Source organism: Aegilops tauschii, chromosome 1, assembly GCF_002575655.3.
Source record: "Aegilops tauschii subsp. strangulata cultivar AL8/78 chromosome 1, Aet v6.0, whole genome shotgun sequence".
Lineage (NCBI taxonomy): Eukaryota > Viridiplantae > Streptophyta > Magnoliopsida > Poales > Poaceae > Aegilops > Aegilops tauschii.
The window spans coordinates 409989068-410011289 of NC_053035.3; the positions used below are offsets into that span (position 1 = coordinate 409989068).

The following is a 22222-nucleotide window of genomic DNA, read 5'->3' on the forward strand; positions in this document are numbered from 1 at the left end:
CATAATTATCCGCGCGCGGACAAAGTTTCACGTGTTAAGAAACAGAGATACAGACGCAGAATTTCTGCCTCTCGGATGATCTTGAGCTTTGACCATCCATCGCATTTCGGATCTCGCTGTGCTCTTCTCTCTCCCATGCACGTGCGTACCGCATAGTCGTTGACAAACACATGCTTTACAGCACACGCGGGGTAAATTGATCGCTGGAACATTTGACTGTTTCGGCGAATGACGGGCCTGACGGCACAAGTGCCATCACGGTATGCAACTTGCACCTCGTTTGAGAGCCCATTCGATTTTATATTTTTATTTCATCTCTCGTTTCTGAAGAATATTTTTGTCAGAAAAGACCACCTGAGCTATCGTATTAACAAAAAGGACCGCCTTCAGACCATATTGACAAAAAAGACCATGTCCATCGTCGCGGCAGGTGCGGCAGCCGACACCCGGCGGACTGGCCGCCATGGGCTGAGGCGGCAGGTCCGGCATAACAGGTTTTCCTCCCGCGTGGCTTATTTGAACGGAACGGTGGGCTTGTGGGCCTCGCAGCCAGGCTACGTGGAGCCTGCCGCCACGCCTTATGGCGGCAGCCGGCGCAGATGCTGCGCCACACGACAGCGGGCAGCAGTGTTAGACGTGATCGATCGACATCATTCTTGTTAATCAAATTAGTACATGCATGTGTCGATCGTATTAATAGATGTGCTGTTAATCAGACTTTCTAATCACAACACTAGCACTCTCAGCCATGCAGATCCTGATTAAAATATTCCGGCTGCTGTGTCTGACTTTCTGGTGTGTTACAAGGTGTGAGCTGACGACTTACGGCTGTTTTGTTTTGGATGGATAAACAACCTTGAGATAAACCATCGCACGCGCAGCCCTCAAATATCGTGTATCTACCGCCTGCTGTCGCATCGCGCAGTGCCACCCATTCCGTTAAAATACGCCGAGCGGCTGGAAAACCTGTTACGTCGGAGGTGCCGCCTCACCCTGTGGCGGCAGGTCCGGCCGCCTCACACCATGGCGGCAGGTGCCACATGTTGGCTGCCACACCTGCCGCCACAGCGGACATGGTCTTTTTTGTCAATATGGTCTGAAGGTGGTTTTTTCTGCCAATACGAAAGCGCAGGTGGTCTTTTCTAACAAAAATTCGTTTCTGAAAACTTGGTTGAGCATGCTACATTTGTTTTTTTTCTCGAAAAAACTGAACATGTTACATAACAATGGACGAACCAACTTGTGGTTGGATAGTTAGAGGGACCATGATATCTTCAGCCCACCAGGGTTTAAGTCCTTGTTCTCGTATTTATTTCTGAATTTATTTCAGGATTTCCGGCGATGCGCATTCAGTGGGAGGAGACGTTTCCGTCGACGACGAGGTGCCTACGGTGACTTCGTAAATTTCAAGATAATATACCGGCTCAGTCTTTCGGACGTGCTCATAAGAGTGTGCGTGTGTGCGTTTATAGGGATGAGTGTATGCGCGTGTATATGTACTGTGTAAAAAAAAAGGACGCACAAGAACTTGTGCTAAAAAGGTGACATTTTTGTGTGTGCACAGTCTATTCTTATGGTTCACATATATTTTGAAAAGGAGGTTGATCCCCGACCTCTACGTCTAAGGTTTTCCCTAAGAGGAAATTGCATAAACCATCAATGGTATCAATTTTGCACAGAACACCTTCCTTACGAGTTTGTTGCATAGAACATCCTATATTGGTGCCATTCATTTCAGATAGGTCTAACATTGATGTGATTTTCTACGTGTGGGTCCCACCAGTAAGTGCAACCGTGGCGAAGAAAACCCGTAACATTAGTCGTTCAACTAATACATCAATATCTCCAAAACCTTCGGTCCAACTGAGACGAAATTTTCTCAGATTAGTATCAAGTACATGTACAGTTTACTGAAATGTTTTTACTTTTTTCTAGAAATCTTAAAATTTCAAACAAAAAAACTGAAGAGCGAACTAAAATTGACAATATTTTCCAAACTTCTACTCCAAATGAGTTGAGATTTTCCCAGATCAATGTTGCATACATTTATGTTTTACTATGTTTATAGTATTTTCTGAAGAAGATGAATTTTGAACCAAAGTTTGAATTAAACAACTAAAACTCTCAATATCTCCCAAACTTCTACTGCAAATGAGTTGAGATTTTCCCAGATCAACATCGGATACATTTATGGCTTGCTATTTATAGTTTTTTTGAATGTTGAATTTTGAACCAAATTTTGAATAAAACAACTAGAACTCTCAATATCTTCCAAACTTCTATTGCAAATGAGTTGAGATTTTTCCCAGATCAACGTCGAATACATTTATGGTTTACTATTTATATTTTTTTAAATGTTGAATTTTGAACCAAAATTTGAATTAAACAACTAAAACTCTCAATATCTTCCAAACCTTTGGTCCGAATGAGCTGCATTTTTTCAAGAATAATACTGGATACATGTTTGAGTTACCTCCAATTAGCTGCAATTTTTTGAATGAGCTAATTAAAACCGCAATTGGAGGTCCTCGGTTTGACCGATGTGCCGCCACGCATGCACTTATGGGTGGGAACCCACCCGTAAAAAATCACATAATGTATCTAAACACTGGATTAGACTTATTTGCAACGAATGGCACCAATATGTGGTGTTTTGTACAACAAAACCGCGTTGGAGGGATCCCCTGCTGCTCTCCTTCGCCAGATCTGAAGACGGCGCCCCTGTGCTGCTGCTTCCTCTTCGTCAGTCCCGCCGGATCCGGCGGCTGACTGCGTGAATGTGGGGTTGCGAGCTCTGGATCGGAGTAATTTCTTGGCCGGTTGCGGCGGCCACGACGCCGGCGGCGCTCCGGGCGCTGTTTCCTTCTTGAAGGCGGCTTCGAGATCCAACTCCCCCCCTCGTCCTCCTCCTGCACCCGGGTGAAAACCCACAACTTTGGTTGGGCGGCGGCGGTGCCCGGCTCCGTGACCTTCTTGAAGGCGCCGCTTTGGGTCTGCCGGGAGGTGGGACAGCTGCAGTGCGTTCTTGGCGTTCCTGATGGCGGCGGTTCTCTCTTTAGTGGTGTCGCTTCGCCATGGCGGTCGGCTGGTCCGGCTCTCGTGGTGATTGTGGTGCTCAACTCTTCGCCGTGTCTTCCTGGGGTGCTCCCGTTCAGAGAGGCTGGAGGTGGAGCGGCTTCATCTTGCACGGAGCTTTGGTGGAGATGTCAAGTCATGCCTGACAGACAGGTGCTACGCTTTGTCATGCCTGGTCGGCAGGTGCTACGCACGACAGATCTTTCAAAGACTTCAAGCTGTGTCGGCTGGTGGTACTTGGCAGCATGGTGCTGAGGTGTATCAGTGGCGACCGCGACGTGCTTAGCTGATTGCGTGCAGGGAGGAGGTGCCGTTAGGCGCCGTGGTGGCGTCGACGATAGCTGGACCGAGCAAGGTTGATGCATCAGTACAGTTCTGAAGATGGAGCGGTGGCAGTTGGCGGCGGCGGCCTCTGAGTGCACGCCGGACCGATGAGACCCATGCCCGGCAGGCGTCCTGGATGGGACCCCAGGCCTTAGATGTTAGGTTTGGCTGCGATGTCTGTTTGGTATTAGGCCCAGGCTATCTGCGCCCCTTCATCAACTGGATAGGTGTAGCGACAGTCTGTTGCTTAGACGGCGGCTTTAGTCCTACTGTTGTATTTTTTGTAAGGTCTTATGAGAATAATGAATAAAGTGGCCGTATGCATCGCCCAGATGCAGAGGCCGGGGGTCATCCTCCTTTTCTAAAAAAAAATGTGCAAAATTGACACCAATAATTGGTGGTTTGTGCAATTTGCTTGTTTTCCCCTTTTTTTAGAACTTCCCGATTTTTTTTTTTGAGAAAATCCCGAAATATGTGGTGCGGTCAAAATGTGGGCGCGCACGTGGTTTGCTAGGCTTGATTACGTGCATACGATATAGGCCCGACCCGTTTTCCGGCAGCCCATTTCTGGCCTCGAAATTTTTTCCGCGTTGGATGCTGCTGCATTCGGCACGATCCATGGGCCCCATATCCAAGGCACAAGACAAGACAGGCCCGCGGTAAACACGAGTGCTCCCCGAGCGACAGAAAAATTACAGGGACGCATATAGCAGCGTGCGAGGACTGTAGAACTATGTAACTGCACCGTCCGTACATCGAATGGTGAGTAGATCTGCTTTTCATTTGCCATGATTCCACGGCACGCCTCTCTGTACTGCAGAGGGTAGTTTCTCTATTCCGACCGTCTCGAAATCTACATCACTACATGGGAAGCACAAGCTCGGAGTTTAGGCATTGGTCCGAGTGAGCGAATAACTGACTTAAATTCATACTACTTTCTCTGACACAAACTAATCAACGCAGCGTCTATATAATGTAAAATGAGCATTGTATAGAAGCTGCACCAATTAATTTGAATCGGAGGAAGTACTTAACCGAGTTTAGAGTGGGTGTTCGTTAGGGACGATATATAAACCGGGCTCCAAATCAGGTAGGATATAGTAATACTGGTGCACTGTATAAACTAGGCCACTACGTGGTTCTTACTTTTTACTAGTACGGTACAGTATACCGTTGTTTCGCTCTTATACTATACCAAGGATGGGAGAAAGGAAGAGGTTAGCGCTCAAATCACATGATTAACCTGCAAAACGATAGTGGAAACCGCCAAATCCACAGAGCCCGAGCCTGCCACCGACATTGCATGTACTGTAAACATATGCATGGCACTAGATCCCAAGAACCCGGCCTCTGGCCCCTTCTCTCAATCATGTGGCGTTGTCTGTCGGGTGGGGCCTCGGCTTTTAGAGGCGCGGTGGGCCCCACCGTCAGGGTCCGGGCCTCATAGCAGCACTCGACTTTCGGATTATAAGTTGGGCGTAAGCACGCGGACACAGGAGAGAGCAACGGCGTGCATGACACGTCCCTCTCACGAGAGCGCGCGTGCCGCGGGCTGTTCAAACGGTGGATCTCATCATTTACATTAGCGGCGGCCGGCGTGCACCTTTATATTATCACGGAATCCATCTAAAAATAATCCATCGACCTGCAGCCGTCAGGCGCTGCGCATCGTTAACTGGCCCGTAAAACGTCACGTTGACATCACAGGCAGAACTCCCGCGCAAAAAAAAAAAATCACAGGCAGAACTACTGTTTTACTACGCCAGTTCAGATTGACTGATCACGGTGAAATGCTAAACGGCGCGATACACACGGATCTTCCTCCCGTGGGCGTGAGCATGTCGTACGGCGTACACAACCGTAGCAGTGGCCGGCCCGGCCCGGTGCCCCCACCCGCCCCATCTGACGATCTTTTCATCCCCGGCTGACCGGCGCAGTTACTCGCGCACTACCACCGGCATCTGCTAATCACGGCTCCCCGTGCCGTGCCGCGCTAAAAAGGCTTTATTATAGGCGCTACCGGACACACCGCGACCCAAAGGAAACACTGCCCCAAAACCCGCGGCCGCGGGGTTCACGGGAGGGCATCCCACGCCCTCACTCAGTCCACACTCTCCACTCCACCCCACTCCCGCTGAGCTACCGTCTCACCCTCACCCGCGGCCGCCTACCCCGTGGAAACGACGGGGCCATGGCGGAAGTAGCGGCGCACGCGCAGGCCGGCGAGGCGCTGGTGCTGGCGGCAATGCGGGGGCGCGGCGAGGTGGACACGTCGTCGCAGTTCGAGTCCGTGCGCCAGGCCGTCGACCGCTTCGGCGGCGGCGCCGTCTCCCCGTGGCGCCAGCCGCCGTCGCCGCCGCCGCCGCCGCTCCAGCTCCGGCCGGAGGTCAGTCTCACCCACATCCCCTCCCCCTCCCCACCCGCATCTATTATACAGGCTTTTTCTTTCACGCAGCTGGTGCCGAGTGGCGACGCTGTGCTGGTGGCCGTCACATCTGCTTTCCCTCTCAAAGCGCTTTCTCATTTCTCCGTTTAATATAACCGCCGCTTTCCTCGCGTTCTCGCCGCGCCGTTTGCTTCGAAATCTCGCTGCCGCGAATCAAGATGCGAATGATTCGAGGGAGGAGAGACACTTTGCAAATCGCAGCCGCAAAACATACTTGTTTCCCTTTTCAAGTGGAGTGGTTCCAGCGAGCAGTGGTTGTTGCGGGAGACCGTGACATGACGCCGTGGGGGCTCTGGGGATCCATTTCATAATGGCGTTTAGCACCAGCAGGTAGCCTGGCTTGCCCGACACTGCAAATTTGCAAGTAGTAATGCTCCACTGTTGGATCTTGAGGCTGATTGGTTACGGGCATCCGGCGAAATAGGTTGTCACTTTCCCTGTTAGCGAAGTAAATTTACATTAATCCTGGAAGAAATTCAGGGATATCTGAGCATCGAGTAGTATTGCAAGGTTCGTATGCTGCGGAGGAACTGTAAGAACGTGCCAATAATGCTAGCCTAATGGTGTAATTGCTACGGCATCACGAGCAGGATGCGTTGTGCACTGTAAGTATACACTAACAGAGCAAGTGAAGTACTACAGTACTCTGCTAGTGTGAGTCCTTGACAGTCCTTCTATGTACATTTGTACGTGTGGGGCACTGATGTTTCCCTAAAAATACCATGTATGGTGGATTGCGTAGTGAGGACGATTTGGTGTGAAATTAAGGCAACATGATTGCTTCTGGCTCTAACACTGTTCTGGGTCATATTTTGTTGAAGATCTTGTTCGTGTTCCTTACTCCATTCTTGATTTCACCTTAGTAAGTCATGTTCCTGCTATACATCTTTATTGTTCGAATAAGTAAATTGATTTTGTTTCATGTGGTGTCATTTTTTCCAGGAGGTAGAACTCATGAAAGTTGAGGAACAAACTGTGAAGGTCGAGATGGGGCTCTTTGTTAAGGAAAGCGAAACATTCAAGGTGCTGAAAGAGTTGGAGTCAACAAAGCAGGTTATTGATGACTTGAAGTTACAGATAGAGAAGGCAACATCAGAGTGTGGAAATGCAGCAATAGATCATGCTGATACCATGAAGATCCATCCACTTCCTAAAATAGAACAGAAAATGGATGACCATACGGGGCCACTGATCCAGAGCATAAATACCATACAGTCTCCACTAGCCACACTGATGAAGCTGAATCAGGCAAAAGCATTCCTGAGCATGGACACTGTCAAGATGTTTAAGTGCCAGATAGAGGAGGAGAAAGCATCCCTTGAGAGAACCCGTGAGAGGGTGCAGTTGAATATGGAGAAAGCTTCAGCATTGGAAGCAGAGTTGAGCAAAACTGCCGCGCAGCTACAAGCAGCAAAAGACCCGAAACCTGTGCTGGAACCTTATGACATATGGCTGCAGATGAAGCAGTTGAATGCTGAAAAAGACAAGCACAGGAAGATGGTCGAGGATTCGAAGCTCGAGATTGGTGAATTAACTTCCACAATTGAGCACACGAGGTCTAAGGCGAAGACTCTTCAGTTCAGGATTGTCATGGCCGAAAAGTTGAAGGAAGCCTCAAGGAGGGGGGAAGCTTATGCCCTCGCGGAGATGGGAAAACGACGCAACGTGGAGGACCCGGAGAGTGCTACATCTGACGTCACACTTTCTGTCGAAGAACACTCCAAGCTCCTGCGCGAAGCGGAAGAAGCAGAGGTTGCCTCTAGGAACAGAATAGACGCGGCAATGCAGGAGCTCGATCAGGCAAACCAGGGCAAGGCAGAAGTTTTGGAAAGAGTGGACGAGGCAATGGCCGCTGTCGAGTCCAGCAGGAAGGTTCTGGAGGAGGCCCTGAAGAGGGAGGAGGCCGCAAACAAAGCTAAGCTCGCAGCCGAAGATGCGCTCCGGAGGCTGCGGTCTGACCAAATAATCCTGAACTGGCGACCGACCGGTAACATTAACAGCAATAATGCTGTGAAGTTCAAGACCTCGGCAACGCCGGTGACACCCCGGAAGGCGGCGGGCACGGGGATCTACGACGTGAACGGCCTGAGCCTGGTGGCCACCACGCCGAAGAGCACCAAGGCGATGTCCATCGGGCAGATCCTGAGCATGAAGCTCGACTGTGAGTTCGAAACTGCCACCACCGGGAAGACTGCTGGTAAGACGGCGAGCTCAACGAAGAAGAAGAAGGTGTCGCTGGGGCAGATGCTGAGCCAGAAGTACGAGATGTACTCGCCGATGAGGATCGACCACGACGGCGCGTCCCGCAAGCAGTTCCACCCCAGGCGGCGCAGGCTGGGGTTCGTGGTGTACGCGCTGCTCCTGGCCAGGCAGAAGCACAGGAAGAAGAGGCAGCAGGCCCGGGCATCCTCCTGCACCAAGGTCGTGTAGGGTAGTGTAGTGTAGTTAGTTATCTTCCCAGGCCGTAGTACTTTATTCAGCTGTGTTTTTACAACCGGAATAAATGTGCTCCTGGTTCGGCCCACAATTCACAACCGGAGTACTAGTAGTACATGTGTAATTAGTTGGTATATGCTATATGATCAAGGTGGATGTTTAGCAGCTGATCCTGGTTCCCAAAATTTTGGTGTGATAACCTGTAAATTCTCTCTCCCGGGACTCACTGAGGGTATTTCAAACCGATCCCAATAACCATTTAGAAAAGTAAAACCCGGTTTTACTTCTCTAGCTGGGACCTAGCCGATCCCTAATCGGCGCTGGTGGAGAATAAATAGTCCTCAGCCACGCCGCCGCCTCTATATTTACTCCACCGTTCGGCGGCCGAGTAAAAAAAATTCACTTCGCCTCCTCTTCCTCTTCTCCTCCCGATCCCCCGCCGCCGGCGACTCCCTCCGTCGTTCCCTGGCGCCCCTACATTCCAATGGCCGGATCCCATCGCCATCGCTCCCCGCCGCCGATCCACAGCGCGGATCCGCGCCGCCACGCTCGCGGTTCGTCTTCAAGCGGCGCGTCCTTAAGCAGCCGCCGCCCCTCTGATGCGGCCACCGCCCGCCACATCGCCGACTTCCCCGAGCTCCCTCCGTCGTGGGAACCGCAGAGGAAATACCTCGGCGCCCGCTAGCGAGCGTGAGGGACTTGGGCTACGGAGATCACCGACTGCGAGACCCACACCAAAAAGTGGATCGAGTCGTTCCACACGGTGGAGCTCGCCACGCTCGGTACGACCGGTGGCAAGTTCGGCTCCATGGTGCGGCGGCGTGTCTAAACTTCCCGTTTGGGACGGCGCCGGTCCACCTCGTCCCGTCGACGCCGGGTGTGGTGACCTTGGCGATGGCTCGGGAGGACCGGGAGGCGAGGAAGAACTTCGCGTCAGAGGCCGCCGACGAGGAGTACATGGCAGACCTCCGCCGCCAGTACCCCGGGCTCGTGGAGGCGGGGCGGGCGGTCAACGGCGAGGTCATCGTCATCTCCGACGACGAGGAGTAAGTGGCACAGAGAAGGAGTTCGATGCCTAGGAGAGGTGGCGCATCTTCCCCAACTCCGGCGACAACGACACGGGCCCGAACCCAATGGGCGGTGGCATGTCGAGGCAAGATTGACTCGACCTCTACTATGGCAAGGATGGTGATGATGAGTAGTCTATGTTTAGAGTTTAGTGTAGTTTAAGTTTGAATTTATGTTTAAAGTTTGGTTGTCAAGACAATGTGTTCGACTAGGTTAAACTTATGTTTAATTTATTCAAATTTCGGTCGAAACTAGGTTGAACTTACACATATTTGATTTTCACCCTATTATATAGGAGATCGGTTAGGTCCGTCTAAATCTTAATGGAGTAAAAATACCTCACTAAGAGTTTACTCGGCGGATCCTCCGTAGGATCAGTTAGAAATGCCCCGAGGAAGTGAGAGTACTTACCCAGGTTTATCTGTGGTTTGAAGCGTGGATGCGCCGTCGTGTTGCTTCCTCTTCCCTGTGTCGGTGGAGAGCCCTGGATCCCTCGCCGGTAATGGCCGCAGCGGCCTCGTTCCAAGTTGTCGCCCTGGCCTCGCCTCTCCGGTACATCGCTCAATCCTGGAGTCTCGCAATACAACTCAATCCCGGCGCCGGCGTTGACAAATCTGGCCGGTTGGAGCTCGACAGAGTTGGGGGACCTCCACTTTTCCAGGCCGTGGGATACTTTTTTTTTCTTGAGGGGTCCAGGCCGTGGTATTCTGGGCCGAATGTGGTAAACGGCCGTCGATGGGCCGCACCCTTAGCAAAATAGCATCGGCCCGGATCCCCGTGGCCCAGGTCCTGGTGAGTGAGAGGAGACAGGGAGAGGATCCGCCCAGTAGGACAGTTACATTTCCGGCCCATGAATCGATCCGTGGGGCCCACACGTGGTCCAGTCGGTGGCCGCTCCAGAGCGCGCGAAAACGCACCCTTCCCGCCAGCATCTCCCGCCCCCTCCCGCCTAAAACGCGCCCCCTTTCGTCCCCAAATCCAAACCCATCCCCAGACCCCGCCGCCACATTCCCCACTCGCATCTCCCCTCTCCCTCCCGCTCTCCCCTCCCACCCCCGAAGCAGCGGCGGCGGCGGCAGCCATGGACGTCAACGAGGAGGCCATGGCGGCCAACAAGCGCGCCTTCCTCGACTTCCTCGACCAAGACGTAAGCGCGCATCCCCCTTGCCCCCTTCCCCCCCGGTCGCTCGCCCGGCTCCTTTATGACGTTTTGCCCCTCTGCCGCTTCCGCAGGTCGGGAAGGGGGTGTACATGCAGGCCGTGCGCGACATGGTGCAGAGCAAGCGCCACCGGCTCACCATCGGCATGGACGACCTCCGCAACCATAACCTCGACCTCGCCCGCAGGTCAGCCCCCCCTCCCGCCTCCCTTTCTCCTCCACTCGTGCGCGGCCGATTTGCCCGGTCGATTCGGTGGTGACCCATTTTGTTGAATCTGTAGGGTGATACGGAGCCCCGGGGAGTTCATGCAGCCGGCGTCGGACGCCGTGACGGAGGTGGCCAGGAACCTGGATCCCAAGTTCCTCAAGGAAGGGGAGCGCGTGCTCGTCGGGTTCACCGGGCCGTTTGGCTTCCACAGGGTCACGCCCAGGGACCTTATGTCCTCCTTCATCGGCACCATGGTCTGCGTCGAGGGCATCGTCACCAAATGTAATTGAATCCCTTTCTCCCCACCGTAATCTGGTTTTATGCCGTTCAGTTGATGTGATTCATGATGTCAATCTTGTATTAGTATTAATTAAACTGGTCAGAAATTATCGGAAAGTTCCTGTCGTATTCTAGCATTTCTCTTTCTCGTGGGGAATAGATCTAGGGTTGAAATCGTGGAACAGCCAAATAAATCAAAGAGAGATAAACTGTCGCCCGTATTAGGTTTAAGGCAGTGCAGATACCACCATAATGTGGATGTTAAGCTTTCTCAGACACTTGATTAGTACATTAAACATCTAGTTTTGCACTTGTGGTGTGAGTGCAGCCAATTTAACTGACCAGATGGCAATCTAAGTGTAGCTAACTAGCATGTGAAATCCTTGTCAGGTGCCAGCATCTACATAATTCATGAGTATTTTATATGATGAAGATAACATAATATTTTGGTGTAATGTCTTTACTCCCCTGGTGCTAATGTTCTTTTATTTTCTAAATAATAGGCTCTCTGGTAAGGCCGAAGGTTGTTAAGAGTGTTCACTACTGCCCTGCCACCGCGGCTTTTATGTCACGTGAATACAGGGACATCACATCTTTTGTAGGCTTACCTACTGGTTCAGTTTATCCAACTAGGGTATGCTTTTATGTTCTATTTCCATTTATTTTGATTCAAGGAAGCCTCTTCCATGTTGTATGGCTAAAATCTGAATTGCTTAGGATGAAAATGGCAATTTGTTGGTCACCGAGTATGGGATGTGTCAATACAAGGATCACCAGACATTGTCCATGCAAGAGGTGCCTGAAAATGCTGCCCCTGGACAGCTCCCAAGAACTGTGGATGTTATTGTGGAAGATGATCTTGTAGATTGTTGTAAGCCAGGTGACCGTGTCTCAATTGTTGGTCTATACAAGGCTCTTCCAGGGAAAAGCAAGGGCAGTGTTAGTGGTGTCTTCAGGTTAGTTTATCTACTGCCTTCACATAAGGCAAATTTAAAATATCTAGTTGGTATGATCTGATGTGGTTTTGTATTTCTATACCTACAGGACTGTCCTTATTGCAAATAATGTTTCACTTCTGAACAAAGAGGCTAATGCACCTGTCTATACTCGGGAAGATCTGAAGCGGATGAAAGAAATATCAAGGAGAAATGACACATTTGACTTGCTGGGGAATTCACTTGCTCCATCAATTTATGGCCATATCTGGATAAAGAAGGCAGTTGTACTCTTAATGCTTGGTGGTGTTGAGAAGAATTTGAAAAATGGAACTCACTTGAGAGGGTTGGTGTTTATACATCAGATAATTGCTGCTGCTATATGTTTTCCTTGGTTGTAATGCTCATCATGTATCTTTCATATGCAGAGATATAAACATGATGATGGTGGGAGATCCTTCTGTTGCCAAGTCCCAGCTTCTGAGAGCTGTTATGAACATAGCCCCTTTGGCTATCTCAACAACTGGAAGGGGTTCATCTGGTGTTGGTTTGACTGCTGCTGTCACTTCTGACCAAGAGACTGGTAAGTTGCTGAAAGTTGTCCATACACTTATGTTTGGTTTTTGTACAAGTTCTAACCAAATGCCTGTGTCCAGGGGAAAGAAGGCTTGAGGCTGGTGCCATGGTTCTTGCTGATCGTGGCGTTGTCTGCATTGATGAGTTTGATAAGATGAATGATCAAGACCGAGTTGCTATACACGAAGTTATGGAACAGCAAACTGTGACCATTGCCAAGGCAGGAATACATGCATCGCTCAATGCGAGATGTAGTGTAATTGCTGCAGCAAATCCAATATATGGATCTGTAAGTTCTTGCAAGTTCTTTTCTGTGCTGTTAATGTCATTCTACTGGTAAAATTTATGTTTTCTGATGATAATTTTTGGTTGCATGACAGTATGATCGTTCAATAACACCAACAAAGAACATTGGGCTTCCAGATTCACTGCTCTCTCGTTTTGATTTGCTTTTTATTGTTCTTGATCAAATGGATGCTGAGATCGATCGCCAGATTTCGGAACATGTTGCACGGATGCATAGATACTGCGCTGATGATGGAGGTAATTTTGTGGTTTACATGACAGTGAGATTTATTTCAGGGCATTCCAGTTCTTTCCAAGTGCTAAATTAAATAAAATAAACCTGTTAACTGCAGGAGCAAGGTCTTTTGATAAAGCAGGATATGCTGAAGAAGAAGATGGTGATGCCAATGCAGCCATATTTGTTAAATATGATAGAATGCTGCATGGGCAGGATAGAAGGCGGGGCAAGAAGGCCAAACAGGACAGGCTGACTATCAAATTCCTGAAGAAATATATACATTATGCAAAGAACCTTATTCAGCCTAGGCTCACTGATGAGGTAACTTTGCATATGAGATGAGATATTCTTCTAGTCTATCAGCTCCATTTGTTGTTACTAATGTGTATAACTAGTAGCAGTTCCCACTGCCTCCATCATTGAGTACAATCTCTGATTACAATTATGCTGTGTACAATACTACTTTTCTGTTTTTTGCTTTGTCGGTAGCCTTTTCTATTGCATGTGAAAATATTCATGTGTTAGCATAATACTCCTGCTTTTCCATAAGATAAGGCACATAAGTTTATGGTATTTATGAAAGTGTAAGGATTTAGCATGTAAGAATGGGTATTGTTCTATTTATCCTGTAAAATACTTTGGGTGTCATGTTTTTCACTTATTTCTTAAGCATTTTATAAGTGAAATTTTAGTCAAAGTCCTGCATTGGAAACTGTGAAAAGTCAAATGTGCCTTATATTTTGAAATCTGGGGAGTCGCCTGCCATAGAATACAAGGAAAACAACAATGTGTGTAAAAGAATGAGTCATTAGCTTTAGAATCTAAACATTTTGTGCTCTTCCAGGCATCTGACCACATTGCAACTACATATGCTGAGCTCAGAGATGGTGGTGCAAATGCAAAGGTGATCATGGGTCCTTTCTTGTTTATGGTATGTGTTTATGGTTGTCAGTGCCTCATACTTGCATTTTTATAGTCTGGTGGAGGTACCCTTCCAATTACTGCGAGGACGCTGGAAACAATAATTCGTCTATCTACTGCCCATGCAAAGATGAAACTGAGACACGAGGTATTTTGCTCCATACAAATCCAATTACCAAAGCAAGTTACCTCCAACAACTATCTAGAGAAGCAATGTGCTTGTGATGCTTGTTTATAAGATTAGGCTACCGTTCTATTTTTGGAAATAGCTGTATTCATTAGTTTGAAAGATAGCAGACACAGTACAATTTTCGTTGAGAAAATATAGTGACATCACCTGTATCTTGTTGCAGGTTCTTAAAATTGATGTCGAGGCTGCACTGCAAGTTCTGAATTTTGCAATATTCCATAAGGAATTGACTGACATGGAAGACCGTGAGCAGAGGGCGACTGAGAAACAACAAGCTGAACAAGATGCAGGTGCAGATGGTGATAATGTAGATGTGCCTGGAGGCGCAAGCGGTGGCAATGCAGACGTGCATGGAAGGTGAGTTTACAGCTTTATGCAGTGTCAAGTGTTCTTTATTAAGAACCGAGTCATCCTTTTTAATATGGAAATGGCCCCTCCTAGTTGGACTTTTCCAGAAAATAGCCTGTCTCTATTTAACTGTAGTCCTGAGAATGCGAGTTATTTTGTTAGAGAATTGAACTCCATCCATCCCCCTTTATGTAGCCAAACGAATGTTCAATGGAGGTAACTAAGCCGCATATTAGGATTTTTTTGTTGACATGCAATCCAATCAGAACGAAGATAGAACATCAACTCCGCTTTACAGAGCTTTAGATTTCACTGAAGTACTCTACTTTTTGATAAAGAGAGCTTTACTGAATACTCAGAAGCAGTAACAATCATGGCTAACCAATGTCTTGACACAACTTGGTATGCCAAAAGCCCAAAACACTGCACATCACACATGTTTAACACATTTAGCTAGGTGTGCAAACTCATGAAAGCAATTTACTGTTTTGCTGCAAATTGAAAAGACCACAAATAATTGTTTGCAATCTTGAATACTATGTCCTCATGTGCTTTTTCTGTACTCTTCCTCTTCGCAGCTCTGGCAACGACCCAATGGATGTTGATGGAGGCTCAGGCAATGCATCAAATGATCAGGATGTTTCTTCACAGAGGTCATTGCTTTGCCTGAAATTTGCAAAATTTGAACCTTGTTTGACTCTTCTTTGTGGCTGAATTGTTTTGTTTCCCTTGTGATTTTGTAATGTGCAGAATGGAAGCATTTGAGGCAATTCTTGGACAGCATGTGCTGGCAAACCATGTTGATCAAATGTCCATTGATGAAGTTGAGCAAACAGTCAACAGAGATGCAGCTGTTGCTTACACTAGAGGCCAAGTAGAGTTCATCCTGGAGGTATGGTTTAATTCAGGGTTTTCTTCAGTGAGGCACTGATACACTTCGCTTCTTTATATCTGGGATATTAAAATTCATTTCTCTGCGTTTTTCAGAGGATGCAAGATGCAAACAGGATAATGATAAGGGATGGCATTGTTCGCATCATCTAATCACAACATGGATTGGCGTTGGACAAGCTGATTGTGGCATACGCTGTCCTGATCTGTTCTCCGCTTTGTCTGAATTCCTGGAGAGGCTTCCCTGAAACTCTGCATGTGTGTCCGAGCTGTCTGTTGATGTACTTTGTATCTTGATTTTTATCAGTGAGGTTTAAATTGATGGTACTATTTATTCATGTAATGTACTGTCTGACCTAGTGCCCCTGATTATGTTTGGTTTGCATGGTTAAATGCATCTAAACTAGTTGCACCGGGCATATATGATAGCCATTGTCACAAGAAATGGCTTGATCTGTTGGTGGCCAAATTTGCCCTACCAATAGTGCTATAATACTTGGCTTTCGCTTGCTTGTTTGCCAAAATCTTGTAATCTTGCCAGTGCCTCGCAATCCTTGCACAGATCTTGCCATTTTATTACCGAAAAAGGCTTTTGCCTTGAATTTGAAAAGGAGGGCCAAGTGGATATTAAAATTTCTATGATTTTTCTTTGAAAGTGACATTTAAGATAAAAAATCCTACAGTTTTCTCTTGCTCCATTCCTTTGAATGAAATACATGAATAGTAGCATCATATGAAACTTTACAATTCTTGTCCTAGTACAAACGCACGCCCCCACAACACACATAGGCGCTGAGCGTAGCAACACCATCCCTAGCACTGCAAGAGCGGCCGGAGCGATAGCCTTGAACATGCCATCGCGAATAAGTGAAGCTGCATATGATGAACCGTGGGCTTCAAGGCGGCGCCTTTAAAAAAGGGACGACACTGTAGCGCCGCCATCGCTCGATCTGAGGATAGAGTTTTTCTTGGAGCAATACGACGGACAATGAGAGCCGTGACGACGCCTTTAAGAAGGGAATGAGCTTTGCTGCCGCCGGTCCGTCCGAAGATAGAGCGGGTTTTCACCCCGGCGATCACTCACCGCCATCAAACGCCACATCCCGGCTACCACACCGCCCACACGGCCGTGGCAATCGAGCAGCACCAAGCTGCGGGCTCTGCCCATGAGCACCGCGGAACCACTACCAGGGCCGCCGCTACCCCAACCAAAGACACGAGCGAAAAGGACCCGCCTTTTCGCACCCCTGGGCGGCCCCCAGTGCCGAGACCCAATGGGTCGGCCAAAATTGGCCTCCATCGACCCGTCCTGCGGCACCGGACGCGAGACGAGCTCGGTCCTGCCGCTGAGCGCGAGACGAGCATGGTCCTGTTGCTGGGTGCGAGACGAGTTCAGTCCTGCTACCAGGCGCGAGACAAGGTCAGTCCTGCTGCTAGGCGCGAGACGAGCGATGGACCGCAGCCGGGAGATGGCCGACCCTTCGACGAAAGTAACGGCCAGGCGACGAGGAAAGGGGTCGAAGGCCGACACAGACCGCCTACAGACGAGCCGACGCCGGAAGAAGCCAACCACCGCTGCAGCTGATCTGCCACCACCACAACACCAATGCCTCCACGCCCTGGCTAGATCCGCCTGGAGCCCCACCACTCCGCACCAGAGCAGCGAGAACACCAGTCGCATCACCACCACCACATCAGGGCCGCCGGCCACCCCTGCCATCGCCTACCATCACAATCCACCGGATTTGAGCAGGAATGCCCAGATCCGTTGCCCCCGCCAACCACCACCATCCAGGACAGAGCAGGAGGCCAGATCCGCCGCCAGCCGACCCCTGGGTACCGGAGCCCCTAGACGCGCTGGAGGGAGGGGAGGAGGCGGCGCCGGCGGCCACAGGACGCCGGTATGAGGGAAAGGGCCGGAGCAGGGCCAACCCGACGCCACCAAGAAGAGGGGAGGCGCCCCGCGATGCCACCAGCTGCGCATGGGAGGGAGCCGCCCCGCCGTCGCCAACGCCACGCGGCCTTAGGCCGGCGACGCCCCCGGCGGCGGCGAGGGAGGGGGACGGGGAGGCGACGCTAGGGTTTCCTCCTGGGGGCGCCCTCGGGAGCGCCTCGGGGAGGGAGGGAGAAGCGTTTTCTTCCTCGTCTTTTTTGTTTCGGGTTCTTCCCTTTCAACAAGCCTTGCCATTTTATTTCCTCTAGCCAATTTTGTTTGGCTGGTTAATGGTTGATGAAAATTGGTAGGGCATGAGTCAAAGGCCAACATCTTACTGTTTCCTCCTGGTTGCCACAGAGCATGCTAACAAGCGCTGATAGTTTCTTAAGTATCAGTTCACAAATCGCAACAGTCATATATTATCAGAAGGAGATGTATTTCTCAAATAATAAAACAACCCAATAGGAGAATCCTACAGAACTTAAATGCAACCATCATTATACCCCAAAATTACAAATCACTGTTTTCTGCAGCGATAACAATCTGAAGAGGCACCATTTCTGTATATTCAAAAACAATTTTACAGAAATGGGGAAAAACCAAGCCTTCGTTCCCAACAATGGTAGACATCTAGGTGAGAACTGCAAGCACATTTACTAATCTAAGAGGCAAATATGGTTGTGGGTCTCACCATGAAATATGTGTGTGTTCGATAGCGATTTCAGTTAGATTATTGTGGCAGTGGGGCATTTGCAGCTAAATGTTCTAACCGCTGTGGTGGGAGCGGCGGCGGCCACTGTCGATCCTGAGGTTGCTGTGCCTGCTGCTGTGGTGGCCACTGTGGATCCTGAGGTAGCTGTGCCTGCTGCTGAACATCGCCATGCCATGACCAAACAATGTCCTTGAGTGATGGCCTAATGTCTTCTTTCAACAGTTTCTGGTACTCCATAGTGTCACCATTGGTCTTCTTCAACTCGACTAAGAGAAAAGACGACGTGAGCTCATAGATTTCTGCTTCAAACTCAAGAGTACCCTTCTTTCCTTCCCTCGGTGCGGCCAATTTCATCGCTCCATTGTCTTTCTTTGTAACTTTAAGCTTCATGCGTTGGGCAAGTTCCTCCAGCTTCACAAATACAGCTGCTGGCGGCTCATTGGAAGCAAACCGGGCCTCCCTTTGGCTATATCTTTCATCGAACAAACCAGATAGATCGAACCCAGGAGTGAGGGAAATGATATTAAATGCATTCATGCTCGCCGGTCCATCGGAACTGTTGCGACGTGCAAGGCCAGACGCAGCAGCTTCACTCGCATAAGTCTTGTCTTTTCTCAGTGGTGTTCTCTCAACCGGCTTCCTATACCAAGGACTTCTCTTTATCCTTGCGATGGACATTCTAGTATTAGGATCTGGATCAAGGATCCCACTAAGGAGCTCCTTCAGCTCAGTGGAAAAATAACGAGGGCATCTGTACTCAGCCTTAGCAATCTTTCTATACAACTCCATAAGGTTTCTTTCATGGAAAGGAAGATAACCGGCAACAAGAACAAACAGAATCACTCCACAAGACCATACATCTGCCTTTGCACCGTTGTAGCCTTTCCTGCTGAGCACTTCCGGAGCAACATAAGCCGGAGTTCCACATGCGGTGTGGAGCAGACCATCTCGCCACTTTGACTTGGTTAGCGCACTTAAACCAAAATCAGAGACCCTAAGGGTCCCATACTCATCCACTAGTAGGTTTTCAGGCTTCAAGTCACGATGGTAAACACCTCTACTGTGGCAATAATCTATAGCAGAGATCAACTGGTGAAAATATGTCCTTGCCCCCTCCTCAGTAAGCTTCCCCTTGGCTAATTTGTTGAAAAGCTCACCGCCTTTAGCGTACTCCAGAACGAAGTAAATCTTGCTCCTGGTAGCCATTACCTCAAAAAGCTGCAGAACATTCGGATGCCTTACAATTCTCATTATCGAGATCTCCCTCTTTATCTGATCCACGAGACCAACCTTCAAGATCTTGTCCTTATCGAGTATTTTTATGGCAACAGACTGACCATTTGCTAGATTGCGAGCATAGTATACCTTTGCAAAGGTGCCTTGTCCTAATTGCCTCCCGATTTCATAACGCTGGGTCAAAACACTCCTCTCTTCCATTATATAAGCACAAAGCCTGAATTTTTATGATGGTCTATCGACAGACTGGTTCAGACTCAAAGAGGAATGTTAGAGAAGACAGAGTCCCTCTCTTCATCACGCTTCGGATATCGGAACACGGAGGAGTCGAATGAAACCAGTCTGCAACCCACCACTCTCATCAGAACCGAGCAAATGAACCTGGGACGACGCAGTGGTGACTTTGTCACTAGACAATTGCCTCTTCCAACACGAGCTCAAGTGAATCACCTTCAGTCGTCACCAGCCTGACAAATCCTACCTGCGAAACAAAATAAACAGATTAGAATACATGTGCAAGTGTATGACACACACATGACAAATCTTCGGGGAATGAAGGGGGCATTTTTACACCCCCTATTTCTTTGTGACGAATCGAAAATCCAATCTACATTTCCATGAGAAGAACGCAGAGATATATTATCTAGGGATCCCATATGTCTACCAGGGCAAACTCTGAGATCTGAAACGGTAAAATTGGGACATTCAACAGCATGGCCAAAGCTCGCACAAAATGGGGTGTCCTCTGCAAGATTTGCTACAAGTGTAACTCCAACATTGTCCAATCGGATTGCCCAACAGGAGCGTCAAACTCCTAGAATTGAGGCGACAAAATAAAGAAAGCAAAATTGCTCGCAGATTCCAATCAGATCGAGCGAAACCAAGAACCGGATCACAGTTCAGGGGCTAGGCTATTAAGCTCACCTGATCTGAAGAATAACGGAATTCCCAAGTCCCACAAACGGATGGATTCGATTGGATTATACCGCGACGCAGACGGAGGGTGGCACCTTCGGGACATTCGTGATTCCTATTGCGGCATTGCACGGCGGCTCGCTGGCGGCAAGGAGGCTGTCTGGGCTTCTCCGGCTCCCTTCGTCCTACGTGTGGTGGAGCGGTCGACACGGTGCGTTAGGCAGGCGGTGCGCGGCGATGTGGGGACCGAAGTTATTTTTTTCCTGTTTTTGCCCTCGGTTCTTGCGAGTTTCTGTGGGACGGACGGTCAGCGGGCTCACCTGCACTGGCCAAACTTGCGATAACATTATCTATTTTTTTTGGGAATAACATTACTTTTTTTTGCGGGAATTACATTACCTACTATGCCGTTATAAAGAACATCTAATAATGCAATGGTTTTAAAATATATACTACTCCTAGTTTTTTACACTGATATCTGGATTATATTTTTATGAGAAAATAACAAAGATCACGGATTCCACTGCAAATCTGGGATTTTTAACCATGACAAATCGAACATTTTTTATGGCAAATTATGTTCCCCGATGATGGAAAATTTAGTTGGCGAGCATGACAAGCTCGTCTCAGTTCATTTTTTGTCTGAAAATTGCCGTGCTTTTAGACTAAATTTGTCATAATCACGCTAATATGCATTGCCATAAAAACGTTAGATTTGCCATGCCTAAAAGTTTGACGTCAAGATTTTTAGTGTTTCTGAAGAACATATATTAAAGTTGACCAACCCTTACAACTGCATCTGGACAAAATTAATAAATTACACACCGGCCATTGGGGAAACTCCTCTCAGACTCGCTATTGGCGCATCGTGAGGGAAGCTCGATGCCACCTCCGAACCACTGAAACACCATCGGAGCCAAGAAAACTTTGTTGATGCAGCGGCCGAGAAGTCCAGTTATAGTTAGAAGATACCGACGACAACGGTCTGGAAAATAGATTGTCACCCTGAAGAAGGCGACAACGAAGAGGGTGGGATGAACAACCTAGATACGACCAGATAAACCTAGGGAGACATAACCTCACAAGCCTTCCTGTGGATGCCGAAGCTGGTCGAAAGTCGTAAGTCATGAAAGGAACTACAGTACGAGATACGAAGCGGCGGCATCTACTCCGTCTAAAGACACCTTTGACGATCACCTGCATAACAATAGAAACAACCAGATCCAGCACTCCAAAAGAGATTTCCCGACCTCCTCTACGGTGCTGATGAGCTGGCAAAGAGCCATCGAAACCTTACTTATTAAAACGAAGGAGTAGTATTCAAGCAAGCATATCAGATTTCATACATATCATGCATTGCCACCTTTTTAGAAAAGTGGGAAAGACCCTCAGCCTCTTAATCGAGTAGTATCAAGTTGCCGCCTAGGATCACTCGTGAAGAGGTTGCGTAAAATCAACAAAAACATCGACAATATTCGTTTTAGAATAGCTTTATAACTCAAAACTAATGGCTTGTTTCCCGCAAAAAACCTAATGGGCCCTTTAATTCAAAGGAATTTTGGAGGAATATAATCCGTAGGATTTTTTCCCTAAATTGTTTGTTTGATTCATATGATTGAATCATGCAGGCATTTTTCCTAATTAAGGATTCTTTTGCACTACATTTCATAGTAACTTTAGCATCCACTCCAACCTTTTGGAAATAATTCTTCAATTTTTTTCTATGATACAGTAAAATAAATGAGAATCTTGCAGGATTCAAATGTGCATTACATTATAATCCTATGTTTTTCCATCCGCCAAAAAAATCCTATGTTTTTCTATTCATATGTTTTTAGAATCATGCGAATCAAAGAAACCATTTAGGCCTCCTTTGGTTCATAGGATAGGAATATTGTAGGAATAAGAATTTCATAGGAAGTGAGATGACATGCATCTTAATTCCTATGAAGAAAGAGATGTCATTTGATGCATAGGATAGGAGTTTTTCCATTGAGTCTAGGCTAATGTTTTTTTCCTTTGAAATGTGAAGGATTGGACCCTA

General features: G+C 48.3%; 3 protein-coding genes across 4 annotated transcripts; 2 read left to right on the forward strand and 1 right to left on the reverse strand.

Annotated features, from left to right (window-relative positions):
- The first annotated feature begins 5437 nt into the window (after window positions 1-5437).
- LOC109786685 (WEB family protein At2g38370) lies at window positions 5438-8488 on the forward strand. Its single transcript, XM_020345259.4, has 2 exons — window positions 5438-5785; window positions 6788-8488. The coding sequence occupies exons 1-2, from the start codon at window positions 5591-5593 to the stop codon at window positions 8273-8275; spliced, it is 1683 nt and encodes a 560-aa protein (XP_020200848.1). The 5' UTR covers window positions 5438-5590; the 3' UTR covers window positions 8276-8488.
- Window positions 8489-10328: 1840 nt separating this feature from the next.
- LOC109786684 (DNA replication licensing factor MCM3) lies at window positions 10329-15872 on the forward strand. The gene is made up of 16 exons (XM_020345258.4): window positions 10329-10496; window positions 10583-10695; window positions 10790-10998; window positions 11499-11629; window positions 11713-11951; window positions 12040-12276; window positions 12359-12513; window positions 12587-12795; window positions 12887-13049; window positions 13145-13350; window positions 13874-13933; window positions 14006-14098; window positions 14304-14497; window positions 15067-15141; window positions 15239-15380; window positions 15476-15872. The coding sequence occupies exons 1-16, from the start codon at window positions 10431-10433 to the stop codon at window positions 15530-15532; spliced, it is 2349 nt and encodes a 782-aa protein (XP_020200847.1). The 5' UTR covers window positions 10329-10430; the 3' UTR covers window positions 15533-15872.
- A 1919-nt stretch (window positions 15873-17791) lies between these two features.
- LOC109786686 (CBL-interacting protein kinase 28) lies at window positions 17792-20455 on the reverse strand. Of its 2 annotated transcripts, XM_073499570.1 has the most exons (3): window positions 19928-20096; window positions 19714-19744; window positions 17792-19457 (listed from the first exon to the last, which is right to left on the reverse strand). In XM_073499570.1, the coding sequence occupies exons 1-3, from the start codon at window positions 19976-19978 to the stop codon at window positions 18046-18048; spliced, it is 1494 nt and encodes a 497-aa protein (XP_073355671.1). In that variant the 5' UTR covers window positions 19979-20096; the 3' UTR covers window positions 17792-18045. The 2 variants fall into 2 exon arrangements, with proteins under 2 accessions (XP_073355671.1, XP_020200849.1); XM_020345260.4 differs by lacking the exon at window positions 19928-20096 and adding an exon at window positions 20188-20455 and having other exon boundaries at window positions 17792-19744.
- Between the last annotated feature and the right edge of the window lie 1767 nt (window positions 20456-22222).